Raw genomic sequence first — 24,925 nt, 5'->3', positions numbered from 1 at the left:
TGACATGATATTGATGTTTGTTCATTTTAACAAGGTTTATTCATAATAAATCTAATTAACAACTTAGATTTAAAAATTGTTAATTTTATCAACTGGGGTCTAAATTTCCCAACAATAAATATAAGTAAGACAATGCCCAAAAGGATGAAATTCAGTGTCATAACTTTATTCCACTTTTTAACAAGAGGATTGTTGCTAATTATAGAAGGGCAAGCTTACAATCCAGTGGCATTGCCACACAACCCCTTATTATTTCTAAATAGTTTTATAGGTTCCTCATGAAAAATTAAAAATTATACTAGAGGTAATTAAAAATTATTTTGGATTTAGAGTAATTCTTAGGTACACCTGGAGTAAAGAGAATGGTACTCCATTCTCTCAAATTTATGGTGAGATCCACTCATTAAAGGCATTGTGGGGTCTACCATGAATGTGAGAAGGGTGAGCACTATTTCTTCGTGCTTTGGGAGTATGTAAGAATTTTCCTAGGATTTAATGCAGGTTTTGTAATCACGAAATAATTATGATCTCAGAGTTCAGAAAAATTTAAAACACTAGGGTTCTTTCTTGCTGGTGTTCAAATTGAAAACACTAGCTAAGATTCACTAATAATAGTATATTCTATTTTTTTGTAATACAATGGGTCCTTTGTCAATTTGATGGCCTTATACCATTAACTAAGTGCACTGTGATTGAGCTAACCTCAACAATCATTTATGGTATTTTGGTTGGGATGATTTTTGAGAGGATGGAAAAAGAGAAGTGGAAAATAGAAGAGAAGATGGGTGGGAGGGGTGTTTGATTGGAAGGGTATAGGGGAGAGAAAAATGGTGGGGCCTGACTATTTTATCTTCAGGACCACCAAAACTTGATCTCCCAAAATCAAGTAGCTAGAAAATGAAAGTAAAAAGAGGAATGTGTGATTTTGATAAAATTGTCATTCCCCACCTACAAGCAAGTTTTTTTTTTGTATTTTTCTTCTTTTGATTTTTCAGTTTCTTGAATTTCACTTGGTTCTAGGTTTCTTTTTCCTCTATTATTTTTGTGCTCATCTAACTTTTTCTCTTTATTGTTTTTATATGTTTCTGTCGTTCTCATTCTCGTTCTTTTATTTTATTTTATTTTATCATCTGTTTTGGATCCACTTTTCTATCATCTCAATTAATCAAATATAAGAGAGAACTACATCTTTTCCATGCTCTTACTTGTCTATCCTTTTTCTCATTTTTTTTATCCTCTTATTTTTTCACCCTTCTAACCAAACCGACCCATTACATTAATCTCTCTTTATTAGCTAGATTTTGGAAACTTTTTCATTCAAGCACCTTAAGAAATATGGGCTACATGTTCTTATGTATAAAACTTTTGTGAAGATGCTTTATGTTTCATCGATATAGGAGGTTAATTATTATGGGCCACCTTTATAAATTTTGGTCCCATTAATAACTAATCATTATATATACAGTACCCAAAAATATATATAGTACATCGGAATTATTTGGGATGAAAATATTTTATTTCAAAAGGTTTGTGATACCAAATTTATACTTTATGACTTTGGTTGAGAGGGCTAGAGGATGGAAAAGATTTGAAGAATGGAATATAGGAAAGATTTATACATTCCCCCACATGTTTGGTATGGAAGATAGACGGAAACTAAATTATTATTAAGCCCTTAGTATATAAAAGTGAAAGGATAGAAAGATTAATTGAGGGAAAACTTTGAAATTTTCTTTCCAATGTTATTATTTTTCCACCCATTTTTTTTAAAATTTGGATTAAAAAATGATAGGTCTTGATGAAAAGTTCCAATCACCTCTTTTCTTTTCTCTCATATTTCACGCTAGCAAATGAAAAATATCACTATCCTTTTCATTTCCTTTTTCCATTTTTTCATCATCTCCCTATTCAGTTTCCGCACTACCAAACACAGCATACATGTGATTGTCAAAAAGGCACCAATTATTTTGAATGCTTTTGTTTTTATTTTCTCACGTATGATTAGTTAGAGAAGACTCACAAGTCACAACCATTGCTTTAATCAGTGTCTCTCCTTTTGTCACTAACTACCATACTGCTTGTAGTTTGATTCACGTTTTAGATAATGCAATTTCATTGGAAGCCAAGAAGACTGGTCATTCAGTGTTTAAAAAGTATCCAATTATTATTCACTTTTTCCCCCTTCTTTTCTCCTCTTTTTTTTTTTTTTTTTTTTTTTTTTGACCGGCCCCCTCTTCTTTTCACACAACTTTTCTTCTTTCATGTGCAAAATGTATTTATAATTGTATAGTGGTGATAACAGGACAACTGGACAAGGGGTAGGTAGGTAAAGATAGGTTATTTGCAAGAGTGGTTCTAGGAATAAAAATTATTTCACATTTCTTTTTCACAATACTAATGTGACAGACTATAAGAATTTTCCAATCATTTACATAGACTTATCATTTTTTCTCTTTGGCTTACACTCTTCCGCATTACAGTTTTGGCAAAGAATAGTGTCTTGGTCTATATGATTAATGTCAACTTTCTTTCTTTTGGCACACTTGGCAAGTGGCAAACAATAAATTAGGCTTTCAATTGGTTTGCATTGTTTGGGTCCAAACTCCAAATCCTATCTGATTTTGGATATCAATCAACTTGTTAGCTTGTTTGATTACATCAACTTGTCAAAGATTTTGGATGAACTAAAGGTCCATCGTTACCATGTGGCATTATTTTATTAGAATTGATAACATTTAAGTTACTTATTAAAACAAGGTTATCAGGATCCCCAATTTTCCTAAGATTGAACGTTACCCAACTCAATTCTTATACTGAAGTAACTGAACAGTTTAAACTGTCTTTTACTCTGCTTATAGTAGCTTTGTAAGTAATATTATTCTAAAAAAAAAAAAAAAAAAAAAAAAGAGCAAGCAATATGGAGAGCTTTGAAAGTGTGCAATTGAGAATAAGGCAAGAATCATGAGGTTCTATCTACCGTGGCAAAGGATTAGAGTTAAAAATTGCAGGATATTTCATTTCTTAATAGTAGACTAAATCAAAAGAACAACTTGAATAACATTTCAATTCTTTTTCTTAAATTTCAAATCACAATGTTTAGAAAAAAAAAAAAAACTTGAATAACATTTCTTGTTTCCCTTGTCCTAGTCCAATCACCATTATTTAGACGAAAATAAAAATATGCATTTTTGTAGAAAAAGTAATGGCACTCCCTAATCATACAATGTTTTGTCAATTTTAGGGTAGCATCTAATCTCTAGCGTACACATATAAATAACCTTTGCATCTTAGAAGATCCTTGTGCAGCATATATATTTGTAGAGTTTATATATAGTCAAACACAAAAAAAGTGAAACAGATGATTTGTATTCTGAAAAGCTATGGCTTGATTGCTAGAATATACTGCATTTAAAAACAGCACCAAATTACTATATAGTGCAATAAAAATGTTAAGTTATTAGTTACATTAGGATAAGGTTTTTATCAATAAAGAGAGAGATAGTAATTATTTAATTTTTTTAGCTTAATAATCTACAATGAAGGGGATGATCTTATATGGCCAGGGACTTCCTGGCATCTTTAAATGGGAATTCTAACTTTTTAATTACTTTTTCATTGATACAAAAACTTTGTTAGGAAACACCTAATTTGTCCCCTTATTTTCGTCAAAAGCAGTTTGATTTTAATGCCAATCGAAGCACAAGAAGCTACTTCACCCAGAAGGCTTCGCCGAATTGGATTACAGAAAATAATGGATCCGGTATGGGACTGTGGAGGGAATGGGAAAATGGGCGCTGAAAATAAGCATAAAAAAATAACATTAAAAAAAATTGTTGCGTAAAAATGAAATCCTGCCTACTACAATGGGCTGAATTACAGAAAATCTTCAATATTTAGATTAATTCATACATAAAAATTAAACAGAGGACCCAATTTTGAGACCCATTCATTGGCTTCAACAGAATGTTATATATCAATCAAATATGGCAAAACTGCACCAATGAGCTAGATAATAAAAAGGTGGGAGGATAGAATACCAAGGAAGAATAGAAAGAATATTACTGATTAAAAATTGATAGGGTAGAGAAGAAAAAAGTTGAAGGATGAAAAAATTATGTAAATTTCGTTTTATTTGTTTAAAGGTTGAAAAGAAGAATGAGAAAAATGAAATTGTATTTTGTATAGACTTTTTGTTATGCTCATGGGATAAGAAAAAGTAATAGTTTCCCATTATTTTTGGATTGTGCTGAAGGTTTTAATTTTATTACAATAATGCAATAGCTTATTGGTATTTACTATTTAATTGTTATTAAGAGGAAGTTGCAACCTTGAATCTCTCTCTCTCTCTCTCTAGAAATGAAACTATATGAAAACTGCATCATCCAAAATGAGTCATGTGCAATAAGCCTTGAAAAATTAACAAGAGACTTAGAGCATTACCATCAGCTGTTTTATAAAAAATGTCATTTTAACACACCAAAAACCTACTTTTTCATTTTACCACATCATTTTACAATATCTTATTTATCAGATGTTTTATACTTCAATTCTATATATTATAATAATATTTACAATACATTAAAATAATATATTTTCCAAAACCCAGCAAATACACAAATGCACAGCCTAGTGGCAATCGCCACCACCCAAGAACCAACCACCATCGCTACAACCACTGCCACAACAACAACCATGGCTACAACCACCGCCACAAACTACAACCACAATCACTAGTTCCTCCAACAAATTTCAAATTCAAAAACCTCAACAAAAGAGGAAAAAAAAAAACTTGAAATCTTCAACAAAACCCCAACCCAACAGATCAATCAATGACCAAACTCAACCAACCATTAGCGGCGAGAGCTGTGGAGGACGACGCAGCTTCAGATTAGTGAGCTTCGGATCGGCGGCGTGGCTGAGATGCGCATCAAAAAGTTGAATAAAACCAGAGGCGAGCTTTAGATCAGCAGCGGCTTCAGATCAGCGACGATGGAGTCTTCAAACTAGAGGCGATGGCGGCGGCTTGATCTGTGAGGGATCGGTGAGGATGAGGGAGGGTGAGTGGATGGGTGAGGGTGAGGGAATTTGATCTAAAGAAGAAAGAGAGAGAGGACACAGGTTGAATCTGTGAGAAGAGAGAGAAAAGGTTGAATAAAATATAGAGAAGAGAGAGAAAAAGTTGAATAAATTTTTTTTTTTTTTTTACAACATTTGTCCGTAATGTGCCAAATTTATCATGATACTGTAGCATGTCTCATATTTTTGGCACATTTAACACACCTCATGAAGGTGTGTTTTTGGTGTTTGGTGTGCCAAATGTCAAATATTTGGCATTTGACACACTTGATGATAATGCTCTTAGGCTGGGCTCCATTGAGTACGCTATACAGCACAGGGCCTAGGTTTAAACATTTGGTCCTATCCACTGGGCTAGGCAGGTCTTCACACAATTTTTTTTTTTTTGAGAATCCTGCTGCATAACATTAATCATTGGCGGCTAAATCAGCCCGTACAAGATATTGAATGTCTGGTGGTACATCTTCCATCCAGACAGTTAAATTGGGCGTTTTAATTGCCCATCTTGCCAAAGCATGAGCTACTTTATTCCCTTGACGACGAGTATGAGAGAAACAATGACTAACAAAAGAAGAAGCTAAGCATCTAGTGTCTTGGATCACATGCCCGTGTAAAGCTAAGGATGGATCAGTACTGGTGAGTTCTTTGTAAATGGTATCTGAATCCCCTTCTATGATCACATTTGTAAAACCAGTCTCTAGGGCCAGTTCAACTGCTCTCCTAGCTGCCATAGCTTCTACTTGGGCCACCGTTGTTGGGAGAGGAACCTGCTGTGACAGAGAGGCCATGACTGAACCTTCAGCATTTCGAATGACTACTCCTATACCAGCCCTTCCTTTTTCTGCAAACACCGCGCCATCATAGTTCACCTTATAAGTTTCGACCTCCGGCGGCTTCCATCTTGTATGATTCCTGTGTTGAGCAATCTTTGCAGCCGGTTGGAGATTCTGGAATTCAGCTTTCCTATCCTTTGACAGCGGCAGTACATGGGTTAAAGGACACACAGCTTCCTTAAACCTGACTTGGTTCCGGCGATTCCAGATTGCCCATCCCGTAAAAGCTAAAAGTTCAGCATCTCTTTTCTCTTCAAAAGCTCTCTGAAATATTTCTTTGACCCTACTCCCCTGCAAAGCCACCAGCCAACTCCATTGTGGGTCCGAGCTCCAAATCACCTGCAAGTTAGAACAATAAAAAAGAGCATGTGCACAGTCCTCTTCACATAAGTTACAATTTTCACAAAGACCAGACGTTGTGATTTTTCTGCGAAGCAAATTCTTTTTTGTTGGTAGAGCTTCCTTACAAGCTCGCCACACAAAATTTTTGATTTTGCTAGGCACTTCCATTCCCCATAGATTTCTCCAAAATTCCAAGTCACTATCTGATCTCTGTACTGTAGCCGAACTGTCTTGCAAGAATCTATAACCAGACTGAACTGAATACCGGCCTGAGGGAGTGAAAGGCCAAACCATTACATCAGGTTGACTGGTAGAACTTAGAGGAATACTCTTGATGATTTCAGCTTCAGCTATCTCAAAAACATGATCAATCACATCAGCCCGCCACCTTCTGGAGACCGAATCAATCAGCACTTCAAAACATGAATTCTCTTGTCCAAGTAGCCTCGGAGTAGTAATTCTGGTTTTATTCTTTGTTGGAAGCCAACTGTCACCCCAAATTCTAATTTGTTTCCCATCGCCTACCCTCCACAAAGCTCCCTTAGCTATCACATCTCGACCTATGAGAATACTTTTCCAAACATACGAGGACGAAGAAGAGTCTTTTGCCTCTAGGATTGTACCACAAGGGAAAAATCTTGCTTTGAAGACTCTATGGAAGAGAGAATTTGTATCATGGAGAAGCCGCCACGCTAATTTGGCCAACATGGCCTCGTTAAAAGTTGTGAGATCCTTGAATCCCACACCTCCGTAATTTTTATGTTGACACAATTCATCCCACTTCACCCAATGCACTTTTCTTTTATCTCCCCTTTGACCCCACCAAAACTTCCGAATAAGAGTTTCTAATTCATGGCACAATGTGACCGGGAGTTTAAAACAACTCATTGTATAAGTGGGTATAGCTTGAATGACGGACTTTATTAGCACTTCTCTTCCGGCTTGGGATAACAATTTCCCCTCCCACCCTTGTAGACGTTTCCACACTCTTTGCTTTAAGTGCTCAAAACTGGCCCTCTTATTCCGCCCCACCATAGATGGTAATCCAAGGTATTCATCATAATTTCTCAAAATATTCACACCAAGATCATCCATAATTTTGTTTTGCATGTCAATGGGAGTGGACTTACTAAAGAAGAGCGTCGTTTTGTCCCTATTTAACTTTTGCCCCGAAACTCTTTCATAGGAGGATAAAATCTCTAGTACTTTCTGACAATCATGTGATGTAGCCCTGCAAAACAAAAGGCTGTCGTCTGCAAAAAATAAGTGGGTTAATTTAGGACCATTACGGCAAATAGACACCCCTTGAATATCTCCATTACTTGCTGCCTTATGTATCATTCTATGAAGGCCTTCCGAACACAACAAGAAAAGATAGGGTGATAATGGATCACCTTGACGGATCCCCCTACTTGGTTTAATATTACCACAAGGTTCTCCATTAATCAAGAGAGAGTACGTTACCGAGGTGACACACTCCATGACTAAAGCTATCCATCGTTCTTGAAAACCCATTTGCACCATGACTTCTCTAAGAAAGGACCATTCGACCCGATCATACGCTTTGCTCATGTCCAATTTAAGTGCCATGTAGCCAACTTTCCCGGAGTTGTGATTCTTCATATAGTGTAAGGTCTCATAGGCAACTAGGATATTATCCGTGATAAGACGACCCTTAATAAAGGCACTTTGGTGTTCAGATATAATGTAGGGCAGCACTTTCTTCAACCTATTTGCAAGCACCTTAGAGAAAATTTTATACAACACATTACATAAGCTAATAGGTCTAAACTCCGTTACTCTTTCCGGATTTTTGTTTTGGGGATTAACGTCACAAAGGTATGATTTAAAGGGTTAGGGAGGGAACCTGAATTCAAAAAATTTAAAATAGAATCACAAACATCACCTCTTACCAAATCCCAAAAATTCTGATAAAACAATGGAGGCATTCCGTCCGGTCCCGGAGCTTTTAATGGAGCCATTTGTTTCAAGGCGTTGTCTATTTCCCATGTTTGGAACTCCCTGGTTAAAATGTTATTCATTTCCTCAGTCACCACCTTAGGAATAGAGTCCACTTCAGCAGCCATCTCGCACGGGTTGGAAGAAGTAAACAGCTGGTTGTAATAGTCTAAGAAAATTTTCTGAATCTGGCATTGCTCTGTACACCACATATCAGCCTGGTTTCGGATCCCTGCTATATTATTACGCCTCTTCCTCTGGGTAGCTTTACAATGAAAAAATCGTGTGTTTCAGTCTCCTTCTTTTAAGTATAGAGACCTTGACCTTTGTCGCCACATCCTCTCCTCTTTTCCCATGAGAACGTTAATCTCTTTTCGAAGTTCCACAAGCTGCGATGACCCTCCATTCTGTACTGCCATCTTCTCTATCCGAGCCAGCTCTTTTTTCTTCCTTTCCAGCTCCTTTCTGACACTCCCGAAGCAATTTTGACTCCAACGAGTAAGTTCCTTCCCACATTTTTCTATCTTTTTGATCACACGTCTGTTATCCCCCTCCTCGTAGCTTGCCATCCACACTCCCTCCACCGTTTCCCCACATCCTTGATCAGCTAACCACATTTCCTCAAACCTAAACGGTTTCTTCTTCTGATGATATTCCAAGCCAGCTTTCTCAATCCACAAAAATTTGTGATCGGATGTCGTACTGTCTATGTGATGAACCCGAGTACCCGGAAACTTCGAAAACCACTCAACCGTAGCTACTGCCCTGTCTAGCCTTTCCCAAATAGAAACTCCAGTACGGTAGTGTTTGCTCCAGGTGAAGGGAAAGCCTTTGAAGCCCAGGTCCATGAAGCCACACTCATCTAAAGCTTCTCTGAAAATTTGCATTTGAGCCCGAGGTCAAATCCTTCCGCCTGATTTCTCTGAAAGTTTTGTAATTTCGTTAAAATCCCCGGCGCATAACCAAGGTAGTGTTCTCTGTCCATGTAGTCGACGTAAGAGGTCCCAAGATTCATGTCGCTTATGTGTTTCGGGCTCACCGTAGAAACCAGTAAATCTCCAGGCAGCAGCTGAAGACTTATTGATGATTGCATCAATGTGACTCAATGAGGAAGACACTATCTCAAGTTCTACATCATTCCTCCAGTAGATTACTAACCCGCCTCCTCTATTGATTCGTTGAACAAAGTGTTTATGGTCAAACCGAATCCGATCCTTCACATATTCCAGCCTAGCTTCGTCTGCCAGTGTTTCGGCTAGGAACACGACAGCGGGAGCTTTTGCCTGCACCAAATTCGCAAGCTCTTGAACTGCAAGTTGGTTCCCAAGCCCCCTGCAGTTCCAAACAATGCAACTCATTGCGCCTGGCGGGGCTGGGAACCAGCCTCCGCCACTACAGGGAAGTTCTCTTTATCGTCGTAAGAAACTAATAATTTTTTATTTGGTAACTCACTCTTCTCGATGAGTGTGTTGATGGAGCGTTTTGAGCTAGACACTTCGTTTTTGGTTGCAGGGATATCTTCTTTGGTTACAGGGGAATTAACTACTACACGTGGGTAGCGTTTCCATTTTGCTGGTAGAGTTACTTCAAAAAGAGTTGGGACCCGAGGGGTGTTTGTTATCTCGTGGAGGGGTGTATCACGACCATCATGGGGCAACTGTACCAAATTCTGAACCTGATGCACATTTTGATTTTCCTCTGAACTACTCTTCACATTTCCAAATTCAAACAGAGGAGGAGATTCCTTATTTAGGATGATATTCTCGACCTGTGCTGCAATATTGGGATTTTCATAAATGCCAAGATCCTTATCAATCTCCCTGATTTGTTGTGAGAGATATTCTCCCATATTCCCGCGGTCAAGGAAAGAAGGAATTGACTTACCTTGTTGAAACATACCGTCACAGGCTGTTGTATTTGGAAGTTCCTCAAACTCCGCCTCCATATCAGAATTATCCTTATCTGGCTGGTTCACTGTTTCCGACGTCTTTGCCAGCGTGGGGTAATCCTTCCCTCCCCGGCGTCGCCGTGTTGAAATGTTCTCTGCTCTATCCTCATAGAATCCTGAAACTCGAACAACATTTTTTTTGATGGACTAGTCTGATTTGCACGTAACCATGATCCAAACTGTTGGGATTTAGTCTGTAGAGTGCCTTTGCTCTCAATCCACATGTCGCAATCCTTATCGCTGTGATCGAAGCAACCACACCAATAGCATATGTTGGGGAGGCGCTCGTACCTGAAATTAACCCAAACTTTCTCTCCACCCTCCACCTTAATTATTCTACCTTGACATAGAGGTTGGTAAACATCTAAAGTGACTCGGACTCGCACATAGGTACCAACTTCACATTCTGCTGCTTCTGTAGAGCAATCCACTACCCCAACTGCCTCGCAAATATCCTCTGCTACTGACTTTCTTCTATAGCCTACTGGTATATTGTGGACCTGCACCCAGAAAGATACTTTATCTAAGGTCAAGTCTTCAAGGGGAGTGAACCTATTGTACCGTTGTAATACCACCAACGATTTGTCAAAACTCCAGGGTTCCCCAGATAAAATACGATCCACATCCTCACTGCTTTCAAAACTAAACAAGACCTTGTGAGCGCCTTCGTTGCTAACAGTGAATCCCGAGTCAACACGCCATAGTGGTTTGAAAGTTCTCGCCACTGCTTCCATGTTGAGCGCTCTTCGGGTTAAAAATAGTGCTGCATTAAGATATTATGTGGTGCAACGATCCCTTGTGAGGCATAGATCGTCACCTTCTCTTTCAGAAAGAGAAAGACAATTCCAGTGTTTCGTGAGTTCCTCCATGCTGTGTTGCTCGAAACAATAAAGTAAAAAACGAAAAAATACAAACAAAACTGTTTCCCAAACCCCTGAAAAAAGAAAAAACCACTAGCCCTACACGTAACGTTGTTACGCGAGGGGAGAAGAGAGCCTTACGAGAAGGGACTCCAGTTCTACTGCCTAAGAGGAGATAGAAACACCTCTCTTAGTAACAGAGAAACCCTTGTTTTTTTTCTAATCAAATTATCAATAGGTCTTCACACAATTGAGCCTGAATATAGGTTGATACTAGCGCTTAACCTAGGTAGACTAGCAAAATGAAAATGAACAGGTCTATTTGTGAGCAAAGGCTTATTTATATTACAAATGTGTGGATGTGACTGGAACCCACAATGCTTGTCAAAAGACAAATTTGAATATGAGCTTGATTGCAATTGGCCTTTTTTGGACTACAACTGCTTTCATTGCAAAGGGGCTCATCCATGGGCCCTGTGGAGGAAAAGGAAATAGATTAAATTGTCATTTTAAACTTATTAAAAGCATCAAATTCATTTTTTGTAAAATAGTATGTAGTTACAGTAATGACTATAAAATAATTAATGATTTGTACGTGTAATACAAGGAGCTTCATAGAGAATATTGTAAGTAAATAGTTTCGTCTATATATAAAGAAACACACACATGCTTGCCAACAGTTTTTTAGTCTCCAAAAAAAGAAATCAATTTTAATTTTCTCTCTCAAATTTGTCATTAATTAAACAATTGGTTCTCAAAAAAAAAATAACACCAATTAAAGGAATACTTAAAAGTTTTAATAAAATACCAAAGTGGAGCACTGTTAATAATTAATCTTTCACTAATTAAGTGTTTTAATTCTCACACCTAAAAATTAAGGATTTTGATTATTATACATTCACTACTTATTTGCATTAAAATATGGATATTTTCGCATTAAAATGTGGATATTTCTGTATTAATTATGGACATGTATGTCAAATGGTAGATATAAATAAGTGTGAATTTAATATATTATTGCTAGAATTTCGTCAACTTTTGTCTTTTTCTCGTTGCTTGTTACTTTGGCATTAGAACTTGTGGCTGACTGGGCTGCTACGGCCACCCTACCTAGGACTATGTTGATTTACACTGTTGCTCTAACTTCATTGCTTGAATAGCAACAACATCACTCCAGTCCACAGGCTTCTTTCCTAGCTATCTTGGCAGTGGCTACGAGTGCTTCATCAATAGTGATTGCACCACCACGCCCACCACCATATTGTTCAAACTGGGCTGGTGGTGCCAAGGGAGCTTGTCGACTGTATTGGTCAACAACCTAGACTCATCAAAATATTACACATTTCAATCAATTAGGCACCAAATTTAAAATTAAAAAAAAAAAAAAAGTAGTTATGCAGAAGAAGCAACAGAATTACACTGTTATGCACAAAATAAGAAATGGAGAGCCTAGTGCACAAAATAAAAAATGGAGAGCAAAGGCCTACCCTTTTCAATGTGTGTTACACGGTTCAGAAATCAATCATAACCACATCTCATTAACTAAGAGTAGTTGGAGGAAGGTGTAAACAAAAATAAAATTAGTTAATTTTCTATCATACTCACGAAAATGAAATCTACAAATAAGGTGACACCCCACCTAAAAATAAAATATGTTGTTTAGCTTCTATAGGTATTCCTTGCATGTAATAACATTGATTTAAAAAAATAATAATTTGATGGTTAGCATGGGAGCACAAGTTGGAAGCCATCGGTCTGGCCAAATTCAAATTTTATTTTCAGTTCTTACCTAGGATCTTAAGCCATTGTCCAAGGCAAATCAAGCTGCCAATATACTTCCATGCAAAAAAAAAAAAAAAACAAAAACAAAAACAAAAATACCCACCAATTTAATACCCACAAAGCCCAGAATTTCTCTATATAGATTAGACTTTCGTCCAAAGGTCTTTATATTTCTTTAAAAAGTGGGCTCAGGTCTTTTTCATTACATAGGAATGATAGGATGGCTTAAAAGCCTAAAGTTATCACTTCATGAAATGGGCTTAAAAGCCCAAAATAGCCCACTACATGGAATGAGCTCAAAGCCCGAAAATCTAATCCTTAATGTAATGGACTTAAGAGCCAAGGTTTTTTTCATTTCACGTATTCAACATGGAACTCATGATAGCACTCGTAATCAAAGGTCAAGGCCCTTGTCAGCATAAAAATGGGTTGAGGGAGGCAAATATATCATTCAAGGGGACTAAATAGGCCATTCACGCCATTGGCTTACGAGGCCCATACTCAAGTTACTTTTTTTTATTTAATTAGATTGACGGAGAGAGAGAGAGAGAGAGAGAAGTGGATTACTCTTATTACTAATTTATTATGATGCTCTTTCATAAAATTCTCACATAGATATATGAAAGAACATCGTAAATAATTTTTAAATAATTGTATGAAAATGACTAAATTTAATAAATTTATAATTTAAAAGATTCAATTAAACAAAAGTAAACTTAGAGAACTTAAATGAATTTTAGTCAAACTTAAAGTGTGTAATTTACATTTTAGTCAATAAAATATTAGACCACAAGCCAAACCAATTTACTACCTAAAAAACCCAGAATTTCTCTAATGCTACATGGATTACAACTTTTGGCCCATGGTCTTCAACTACCAACTATGTGTTATCCAAAAGGAAAATCAAAGTGATCGGCGTAAAAACCTCTCTGTGGCCCTCGAAATTTAATCGGTCAACTAGTAAATAAGTTGGAGTACAAGGATTACAATATAGACTCTCCAAACCTAGACTACCCTATGTACTTAGATCCTCCAAGTCTCAACAACCAACGAGCTTCACCTAGCCTTATCTTCACTAGCTTTTCGGATCCTGCAATTATCACCAATTGCATCCACCATAGAATGGCATAACCCAATGCTTCCCAAAAACTCCAAAGCAATTCACAACACTCAGAATGGATGTGGTTTGTGTTTAGGCTAAGAATCTCTCAAAGGATATGGAATTGGAGAAGAAAGAGTATGAGGAAAACTACGATAGTGTCAGTAGGGTCATCATTTTGGGAAAAAAAAAATCATCATTATTTTGGAAAAAAAAAAAAAAAAAAAATCGCCAAGCCCCGCATTCATCCAGTTCAAGGTCATATAGCCTCACAGAATGCAATAGGCCACATTTATCAATTGAGCCCAAAGAAAGAAGCTATAGAACTCAATGTCGTACATTTGTTGATGACTGATGAGGCTACTTACCGCTAATCAATGGACACATCAATCTCCGAAATCTGCAAGTTTATTTTTAGTTTTTAATTTAATTATTGTTTTCAGAATTAATGCTACTCCAAATTTTATTTTATTTTAATTGAATCCCTCCACTAATGTGCTTGGATCCACAAAATGAAACTTGGCTAATTTTAACTTAAATTTACTCCAATATCTTATTATAAGCACAAAATTCACGGTATATAACTATACATGACAAATCTGGTTTGGTCATCAGCAGAGCTTTCAGCACTTGTTGCACATCAGTTTCCAAAAGAAAAGCCTCTCAAATACAAGTTTCCAGAGCGAAGGAAATAGCTCAAATAGCACAAAATACCTAATAAGAAAGCTCCTCTAGACGGCATAGCATCAATGACATTTCCATCTCACTTCTGCAATGGGATCAGGAAGCTACTGTTCTGTTGTAGTTCCAAAGTTGAATTGGCCCTATCGGTATATGCTTCATCACTCGGTAAACCCACAACATTAGATATGGGCCCATTTGGTGATGGAGTCTTTAATTAAGCAGCTGTGTAATGGGCTTGATCCGTATATGCTTCAGTCAAACCAGGCCCATTAATTGCTCAAATAAATAGTCAAATTCAACTCATTATTTGAGAGTTAATGCAACTGTCGTTAGCTCAAACAAAGGGCTAAACGATTTTGTCCCCAAATTCTTCAATGAAAGCCCAGCAGATGAGTCACATAAGTCACTTCAAATGAAGGGAAGTATTTCTGCCATCTCTGATCTTTTTTTTCATTTTTTTTTTTTCATGTCACTGAGCTTCGAAATCTTCTCCATCGATGACCAACAAAAAAATATTTCTAATATTTTTCTCCTGTTTTGAAAGCCGTATTTTTCGTTTTAGGGATATAATAATTTGCTCAAAAGGAGAATTTGAAAGCAAATGCTAATGGAAACGGAACGCATTCCACTTTCAACCAAGATTAAAAAAATGACAGTTTTAAATGATAAAGTTGAGATACGATTACATAGTGCAATTTTTGTTGTTGTTCCATCAATTACACCCCTTACGAATTAAAGAAACTAATCTCGAAAAGATAATAGCCTGATATATACGGTAGGATGCTTGGTGGCAAAAGGGGTTCTTGCATTCTCCCTAGAAAACTTCTCAATGGCATGAATTATTTTAGAGGACTAGGATGTTTTGTTATCATTGTGGGGGGTAAAAAGACCTTGATCGGTACATGGGCTGTGGGGTCATGCTAAGGAAGGCCGACTTGCTCTTGGGTTTAGGACTTGTTAGTACTACGGGTCGGCCCATACGCCAAGGGTCCGAGGGTCCAGCCGAGGATGATTTTTACCTTCGGGCTGATACCGGAGAACTCGGGACTTCATGGTAAAGGTTAGGGAAGGACACGAACAAAACCAATGGTTAAAGGGGGTGAACCCTTGAATGTCCTAGAAGCACCGATGTTGGAAAAATGTCAAAGATAAAGGCTGCCACCTCCACATTAAAGACCCTGCACCTACCACCCTGGCCGCATTAATGGGGAAGTGACACCTGAACAGTGGAAGGGAAACTTCTGGTTACTGTTCAAAGGCACTGAGAAAAGAAATATCTAGGCTAAGGGGGAGTTGGGGCAACACGTGTACAAAGTATTGAAAAGAGAAGTATTTAAGGAGGGATCTAGAACAAGAATGGGACGGACTTTTTTGTAATCTAAAAAAGGGAAAAGAAAAAGAAAGAAAGAAATAATATAAGAACTACTCTCGGCTCACGTCCGAGGAGGCTGATTTTCAATATTCCCTTTTGCTTCCAAGTGCTTGCAGTCTTAGTTTGTCATTTAATCTCCAAACACTTCTAACCTGGGTTTCAAGCCCACACTCTACAAATTTGTATTGTTTAAGGCTCATTGGGCCTGAGCCCGTAACTGTTCTTTGGGGCCAGGTGCAATTGTGCACTTACAATTGGCGCCGTCTGTGGGAATCTAGTCTAGAAGAGGTAGGAATATTATGGCAGGCTTAGGCTCTCACTATGCAGAGTCACAGGGATCACAACCAGAAGATCATTTCGAACGTCTTGAACGTCGAAGGGATCGTGAAGGGAGTGTCCATACAGAATACCCCGATGCTAGCCATACTCATGGCGGGGGTAGCACTACCCACGAGGAGGGTTCTAAATCCATGCAGAAGGAAATCAATCGTTTGAAGAGGAAGTTACGCCGTGCTAAACGTAAGTTTTCCCCGTCCTCGTCTAGTTCTTCCCCGGAGAAGGGTAGGGAAAGTGGCTACAGTTCAAGGTCGCGCTCCCCCACCAGTGCAACATCCTCAGGTGAGGAGGACGACCAGCCAACCCGTAGACGTAAGAAGCTTCGTTCTAGGGGCTTAGGCAACGATACCATGAGTAGGGCGTTGCACCAACTCTCTAAATCTCCGTTTTCACGGAGGATTGAGAGGGGGAGGCTTCCCAGGAGGTTCACCCAGCCCACCTTTACCATCTATAATGGCCGGACTGATCCGGTGGAGCACGTGAGTCACTTCAACCAGAGGATGGCAGTGCACTCTCACAATGAGACTCTGATGTGCAAAGTTTTCCCCTCCAGTTTGGGACCTGTGGCTATGAGATGGTTTAACGGTCTCAAATCGGGGTCTGTAGGCTCGTTTGGGGAGCTAACTAGGGCATTTGCTTCGCGGTTCATTACTTGTAGCAGAGTTCCTCGGCCATTGGACTCGTTGCTATCCATGGCCATGAAGGAAGGGGAGACACTGAAAGCATACTCCGACCGATACTTGGAGATGTTTAACGAGATAGATGGTGACTTTGATGAGGTGGTGCTTAATACCTTTAAGGTAGGTCTTCCTACTGACCACGACCTAAGAAAGTCTTTGACGAAAAAGCCCGTCCGCAGCGTACGCCGCCTTATGGATCGTATTGATGAGTACAAGAGGGTAGAAGAAGACCAGCAGCAAGGGAGGGGAAAGGAGAAGGTTATCCCGCAGGAGAGAAGGGATTTCAGGTCGGACAGATATCACAACAACAAGCCGAGGAGAGATTACTTCGGGCAATCTGGCTCGGCAGCACCTCAGGCTGTAAGTACTGTTTTCCGAGAACCAGTGCATCAATTACTAGAGAAAGTTCGTAAAGAGCCCTTCTTCAAATGGCCCAGTAAGATGGCAGGGGACCCTGCGAGAAGAAATCAAAATCTCTTTTGTCAGTACCATCAGGATGTGGGCCACACTACCGAGAACTGTCGGATCCTATGGAACCATCTGGAGCAACTCGTCAGTGAGGGAAAGTTGAAGCAGCACCTGTGTCAGCCCACTGGGCAGGTCAGTCAAGTTGGCTCAAACAATCAGAGGAACAATTCATCTCGGCCATCATTGGGAACAATTAATGTTATCTTCGCTGCACCTGGTAGGACCGGCTCAGGTCCCACTAGGGTGATGGCGGTTTCCCATCCTCAGGCCGAGGATGTGGGTAGCAGGCCGAAGAGATTGAAGGGCATTTTACCCGTCTTGGGTTTCTCCGAGGAAGATAAAGTAGGAACTATCCAGCCCCATGACGATGCTCTTGTGGTTACCCTCAGGATAGGGAACTATGATGTGAGGAGGGTGATGATAGATCAGGGCAGCGGTGCAGATATCATGTACCCTGATCTATTTAAGGGGCTAGGGTTGGAGTTAGAAGATCTAACTCCTTATGACTCCCCACTCATAAGCTTCGAAGGGAGAGCCGTTGTGCCGAAGGGACAGATCCGTCTACCCGTTCAATCCGGTACAGAAACGGTTGAGGTGGACTTCATCGTGGTTGACGCATACTCTCCATATACAGCCATCCTCGCCAGGCCATGGCTGCACGCTTTGGGAGCTGTCTCCTCTACCTTGCACGTTAAGGTTAAATTCCCCTCGGGGGAGCATGTTGAAGAAATCCTTGGCAGCCAGGTAGTGGCCAGACAATGCATATCGGCTGCGGTGCTTCGTCAGTCAGAAATTGAGTCATCAACTTTGCCCATCCAGGAGTCATAGCAATTAACAGTTCCGGAGGCACCTGGAGCGATGACAGGGGATGAGGCTGTTTGTGAGGAGTTAGAGAAGTTTGTAATAGCAGATGATCCAGAGAGGTTCTTCCAGGTTGGCATACGTTTGCCACACCCAGAGAAGATGGAGTTGTTGAAATTTCTGAAGGATAATATAGATGTCTTTGCGTGGGACCCCTATGAGGCTCCAGGCGTAGATCCGAGCTTCATTTGTCATCGTTTAAACGTGAATCCTGCCATTGTTCCGAGGAGGCAGCCACCTCGGCGATCTTCCCGAGAACATTCTGAGGTTGTGAAGGAAGAGGTTCTTAAACTCAAAAGGGCGGGGGCTATCAAAGAAGTTTTTTACCCTGAATGGTTGGCTCACACTGTTGTTGTTAAAAAGAAGAACGGCAAATGGAGAGTATGTGTGGATTTTACTGATCTGAACAAGGCCTGTCCTAAAGATTCGTTCCCAATGCCACGGATTGATCAATTGGTAGATGCTACTGTCGGACATCCTCGGATGAGTTTCTTGGACGCCTTCCAGGGTTACCACCAAATTCCCTTGGCGTTAGAAGATCAGGAGAAGACTGCTTTCATTACTCCCACTGGGAACTATCATTATAAGGTCATGCCATTTGGGTTAAAAAATGCTGGGGCTACTTACCAAAGAATGATGACCCGAATGTTTGAACAGCAGTTGGGGAAAACCATTGAAGTATACGTGGATGATATGGTGGTGAAGAGTAAGACAGTACCGTCACATATGACAGATCTGGCCGACACCTTCCAGGTGCTAAGGAAGTATAAGTTGCGCCTTAACGCCTCCAAGTGTTCTTTTGGCGTGGGGTCTGGAAAATTCTTGGGATATATGATTACTCATAGGGGCATAGAGGTAAACCCAGTGCAGGTTAAGGCTATTCAGAATTTGCAGCCGCCTCGAAACCCCAAAGAGATCCAGAAATTGACCGGAATGATTGCTGCATTGAATAGATTTATCTCTCGGTCAGCTGACCGGTGCCGTCCTTTCTTTCAGTTGTTGCACAAATGGAAAGGGTTTCAATGGACCGAGGACTACGAGTTAGCTTTCCAACAGCTTAAACAATATCTTTCTCGGCCACCCATTTTGTCTCGCCCTGAGGTGGACGAGGTTTTGTTCGCTTATTTGGCAGTGGCTATTCACGCGGTGAGCCTAGTCCTTATTAGGAATGAAAGCGGGGTGCAAAGGCCAATCTACTACGTTAGTAAGTCTTTGAATGAAGCCGAGGTGCGCTATTTGCCCCTGGAAAAAGCACTTTTGGCCGTAGTTCATGCCACGCGCAAACTTTCTCATTATTTCCAGTCTCACACTGTGGTGGTTCTGACCCAATTACCCCTCAAGGCAGTGCTGCGTAGCGCCGACTACTCAGGGAGGATAGCAAAGTAGGGAACCATCCTGGGGGCTTTTGATGTTAAATACAATCCTCGCACCTCGGTGAAGGGTCAGGTCCTCGCTGACTTGGTGGCAGAGTTTACTAAACCATTGCCAGAAGAAACTTTAAAAGAAGCACACATGGATGGAAAATCAATTGGAGTGATCACGGCTGCAGTGCCCTCGCCTTGGAAAGTGTATGTGGATGGGGCCGCCAATCAGAGAGGGTCTGGCGTTGGACTTGTTCTAGTGTCCCCTGAAGGAATTGTATTCGAAAAATCTTTGATATTGACATTCTCGGCTACTAATAATGAGGCCGAATATGAAGCAGTCTTGGTAGGTATGCAGATGGTATGTAAGATGGGTGGGAAGGAAATTCATGTCTTCTCAGACTCTCAACTGGTGGTCGGCCAGGTCACGGGGACCATGGAGGCTAGAGATCCAAGGATGCAGGAATATTTGGCCCAGATCAAGCGCCAGCAACCTGAATTCGACTCCTTCGCATTAACTCATATTTCTCGGAGCGGAAACACTCATGCGGACTCCTTAGCTATGCTGGCAACGTCCTCGGCCCAAGGTTTACCTCGGGTTATCCTCGTTGAGGATTTACTAGAACCCTCTCTTGTCATAACTAACGCACCTCGCATTCATCTGATAAGGCCTGGGCCTAGTTGGATTGACCCAGTCACAGCTTTTCTTAAAAATGATATTCTTCCTGAGGACAAATCTGAAGCAGAAAAGATACGTCGAAAGGCGCCACGTTTCTGGTTGTCCGAGGATCAGAAGTTGTATAAACGATCCTTTTCAGGACCGTACTTGTTGTGCGTACATCCCGAATCAACAGAAGCATTACTGGAGGAATTGCATGAAGGAATTTGTGGGAGCCATACTGGGGGAAGGTCCTTAGCCCATAGAGCCCTGACTCAGGGTTATTGGTGGCCCAATATGCAGAGGGAGGCTCAAGACTATGCCAGGAAATGTGATCAGTGTCAGAGGTTTGCTCCTAATATTCATCAACCTGGAGGGGTTCTCAAGCCTCTCTCCAGTCCTTGGCCTTTCGCACAATGGGGCTTGGACATTGTAGGGCCATTTCCGAGAGCCGCTGGAAACAAAAGATGGCTGCTCGTAGGGACAGACTACTTCACTAAATGGGTTGAAGCTGAGCCCTTAGCCAATATCCGAGATGTTGATTCCAAGAAATTTATATGGAAAAATATTATCACTAGATTCGGTATACCACATACACTTGTCTCCGACAATGGCGTTCAATTTGACAGCAACGCCTTTAGGCAATATTGTGGTGACATGGGTATCACAAATAGATACTCTACCCCAGCTTATCCTCGGGGAAATGGGCAAGCCGAGGCCGTTAACAAGGTCATAGTCAACGGGCTCAAGAAAAGGTTGGACGATGCGAAAGGCAGATGGGTAGAAGAGCTCCCTCATGTTCTGTGGACGTATCGGACCACACCGCGCAGGTCCACGGGAGAAACGCCATTCTCTATGACTTATGGAGCCGAGGCGGTAATACCTCTGGAATCTGGTTTTCCCACCCTAAAGACGAGCTCTTTTAATCCAGAGAATAACAATGGACTCCTGGAGAGAGAGCTTGATTTACTTGAGGAGCGGCGTGAGGCAGCTATGGTCCAAATGGCTTATTATCAGCAGAAGCTAAAACGAGGATATGATGCCCACGTGAAGCTAAGGCCACTTGCGCCTGGTGATCTTGTATTAAGGACAGTTGTAGGCACTTCTAAAAACCCAGCTTGGGGTAAGCTGGGACCTAACTGGGAAGGTCCTTATCGCATTGTTTCAATAGCAGGCATAGGGTCGTATAGGCTAGCTGACCTAGACGAACGAATTGTACCACGTCCATGGAATGTAAATAATCTTAGAAGGTATTATTATTAATGAAATGTGCTTTTGTCAGTTAATATTTCAAAGTTATGAGTAGCTCTGATGCTCGCAGCTGTTATTCTAAAGAGTCAAACAGAAACTTGGTTAAGTGCAGTCCTCGGACCACAAACCTTGTGGAAATTGATATCTTGTCATTTGTTAAACAGAAACTTAGTTATGCCAGGTCTTCGGACCTCCTACTTTGGGAAAATTAACATTTGAAGTTACAATTTTAAAGAGTCAAACAGAAACTTGGTTAAGTGTAGTCCTCGAACCACAAACCTTGTGGAAATTGATATCTTGTCATTTGTTAAACAGAACCTTAGTTATGCCAGGTCTTCGGACCTCCTACTTTGGGAAAATTAACATTTGAAGTTACAATTTTAAAGAGTCAAACAGAAACTTGGTTAAGTGTAGTCCTCGGACCACAAACCTTGTGGAAATTGATATCTTGTCATTTGTTAAACAGAACCTTAGTTATGCCAGGTCTTCGGACCTCCTACTTTGGGAAAATTAACATTTGAAGTTACCATTTTTAAGAGTCAAACAGAAACTTGGTTAAGTGTAGTCCTCAGACCACAAACCTTGTGGAAATTGATATCTTGTCATTTGTTAAACAGAACCTTAGTTATGCCAGGTCTTCGGACCTCCTACTTTGGGAAAATTAACATTTGAAGTTACAATTTTAAAGAGTCAAACAGAAACTTGGTTAAGTGTAGTCCTCGGACCACAAACCTTGTGGAAATTGATATCTTGTCATTTGTTAAACAGAACCTTAGTTATGCCAGGTTTTCGGACCTCCTACTTTGGAAAAATTAACATTTGAAGTTACCATTTTTAAGAGTCAAACAGAAACTTGGTTAAGTGTAGTCCTCGGACCACAAACCTTGTGGAAATTGATATCTTGTCATTTGTTAAACAGAACCTTAGTTATGCCAGGTCTTCGGACCTCCTACTTTGGGAAAATTAACATTTGAAGTTACAATTTTAAAGAGTCAAACAGAAACTTGGTTAAGTGTAGTCCTCGGACCACAAACCTTGTGGAAATTGATATCTTGTCATTTGTTAAACAGAACCTTAGTTATGCCATGTCTTCGGACCTCCTACTTTGGGAAAATTAACATTTGAAGTTACCATTTTTAAGAGTCAAACAGAAACTTGGTTAAGTGTCGTCCTCGGACCACCAACCTTGTGGAAATTGATGTCTTATCATTTGTTAAACAGAACCTTAGTTATGTCGGGTCCTCGAACCTCCTACTTTGGGAAAATTAACATTTGAAGTTACAATTTTAAAGAGTCAAACAGAAACTTGGTTAAGTGTAGTCCTCGGACCACAAACCTTGTGGAAATTGATGTCTTATCATTTGTTAAACAGAACCTTAGTTATGCTGTGTCCTCGGACCTCCTACTTTGGGAAAATTAACGTTGGAAATTATAATTTTTAAGAATCAAACGGAAAATTGGTTAAGTCTTATCTTTGGACCACGATTTTGATCAAAGTTAACTTCATATTATGTCTGGGTGCTAATGCGTTACTATTTATTAACTTGGCTCTTAAGTTTTATATCTTTAAGTGTCAAGCAAATTTGTGTAAGGAATGGTCCTCGGACCTATGCATTACAAGGGTTTAATCGTTATATGAGGTCACCTTTTGTTAAAAATTTTAATAATATACACATGATTATGTGGAAGTTATGATTGTGCAATCCTTGGAGTTAGATTTGTTTACTCTGAGAAACTTTTGTTATGTATTAATGGGAAACTTCTGTCATAAGTACAAAAAGAGTAAAGTAAAAATAGATACAACCCAAGTGAAAAGCAAATGAAATTGGTCTTCATTAATCATTCAAATATAAATTACATATAATTCAAATATGGAAAAAAGAGAAGCCCTAAGCTAAGTCCTAAGCTTTTGGAGGAGGATCTTGCTGAGAGGTACTGGTGCCCTCGGTCTTTCTCAACTCCAGCTCAAAGGGAGTCAAGACTTGCTTGCCCTTATCTGCTGTCTTCGTTGGAAGGACGTTGGGTTCCACTGTCTGGCTCAAGTCCTTCTCTGCATCCCCTCCTCCTTCCTTCTCTTTGTTGGAACCAGAAGGTTCTGTAGGATTAGGAATTTGTTGTGGGACCACCGGAGGTAAAGCAAGAAGAGTTGTCTCGGGGGTAGGAGTAGCAGCAGGAGCCTCTTCAATCTCCTGTATTTCCAGGGGAAGCCAAACGTTCTCGGACTTCCTCAGATCCGAAGATAGAGGAACTCCTGCTACGTTTAAAGCTTCCCCCCATACTTTTTGACAGTATTCCCGGCATAAAGCCGCGAACTCCTCTGTCAGCTGCTCCTCTGTGGTTGCTACCCCTTCTTCGAAACTCGCCTGCTTGGCAGCTTGAAGAGAGAGTTGGAAGGAGCTGGCTTCTTCCTTCATCAGCGCCAGTTCCTTCTTCAGATCCGAGCACTCCCTTTGAGCTTGGGAGAGCTCTTCATCTCTTTCGCGAAGGAGCTTGCGCTGTCCTTCTATCTGGGTCTTCATGGACTTCAAGTTTGACTCGACCCCATTTTTCTCTCTCCTCAGATCAGCCACCTCCGAGGTCAGCTTCTCGTTCTCAGCAAGGGCTGTACCCAAGGATTTCTCAGTCTCCAGCCTGATTTCGAGCTCAGTTCTGGCCTTCTTCCGAGTGTCTTCTATGAACTTCTCGGCTACGAAGACCTCCTGAATGGCCTGCAACAAAGTATGATGGAGTTAGGAATAGTAAAAAAACTAACGAACATTGTTAGAAGTGGAATCTTCCTAACAAGGGTTAAACTTACCAGCGCTAAGTCTCTTTTTAAAGAAAGGAATAGTTGTGGCTGGCTCATTTTCTCCAAGGTCTCCATATCCTTGGGCAGCAGGAGAGGGCGTTCCAACACTTCGGCCAAGTGATGGGCATGGCCTTGTTGAACCGCCCTTATACTGGACTGGCAGGAGATGGGTGCGCCGTCCAGTCTTAGATCGGGGTACCAGGGAATTGGTGCTCGGCGCACTTCTGCCTCGTCCCTGATTTCCCCGCTTTCAACTGAGCGAGCCCTACCCTTGCCTTTGTCCAGCTTCTGTTGCTGGACTGGTGGGAGTTGTTGTCGTGGTTTCTTGGGGTCCTTATTGATTGTCCCCTCGGTGTCCCCCTTCCTCTTCTTCTTGGGATCCTCGGCTGGAAGTTTTGGCTCAGCTGGAGGAGGGGGAGGTGGTAAAGATGGGGGAACTTGGGACGTCCCCGTCTTTTTCTCTACAACCTTAGCAGCTCTATTGGTGAGGAGACCCTGCATTCTTCCCATATCTTCTTCAGATTCGTCCTCGGGTAGGGCAACCACAAACCCTGCAATTCCAGAGGC

At 40.5% G+C, this 24,925-nt stretch overlaps 1 protein-coding gene across 1 annotated transcript; it reads right to left on the bottom strand.

Annotated features, from left to right (window-relative positions):
- Positions 1-8,500: 8,500 nt before the first annotated feature.
- Positions 8,501-9,097, bottom strand: LOC142628538 (uncharacterized). The gene has a single exon (XM_075802617.1). It carries the CDS (start codon positions 9,095-9,097, stop codon positions 8,501-8,503), a length of 597 nt encoding a protein of 198 aa, XP_075658732.1.
- Between the last annotated feature and the right edge of the window lie 15,828 nt (positions 9,098-24,925).

This window comes from Castanea sativa, chromosome 3 (genome assembly GCF_040712315.1).
Source record: "Castanea sativa cultivar Marrone di Chiusa Pesio chromosome 3, ASM4071231v1".
Classification (NCBI taxonomy): domain Eukaryota; kingdom Viridiplantae; phylum Streptophyta; class Magnoliopsida; order Fagales; family Fagaceae; genus Castanea; species Castanea sativa.
This window is presented reverse-complemented; position numbering and strand designations above follow the sequence as displayed.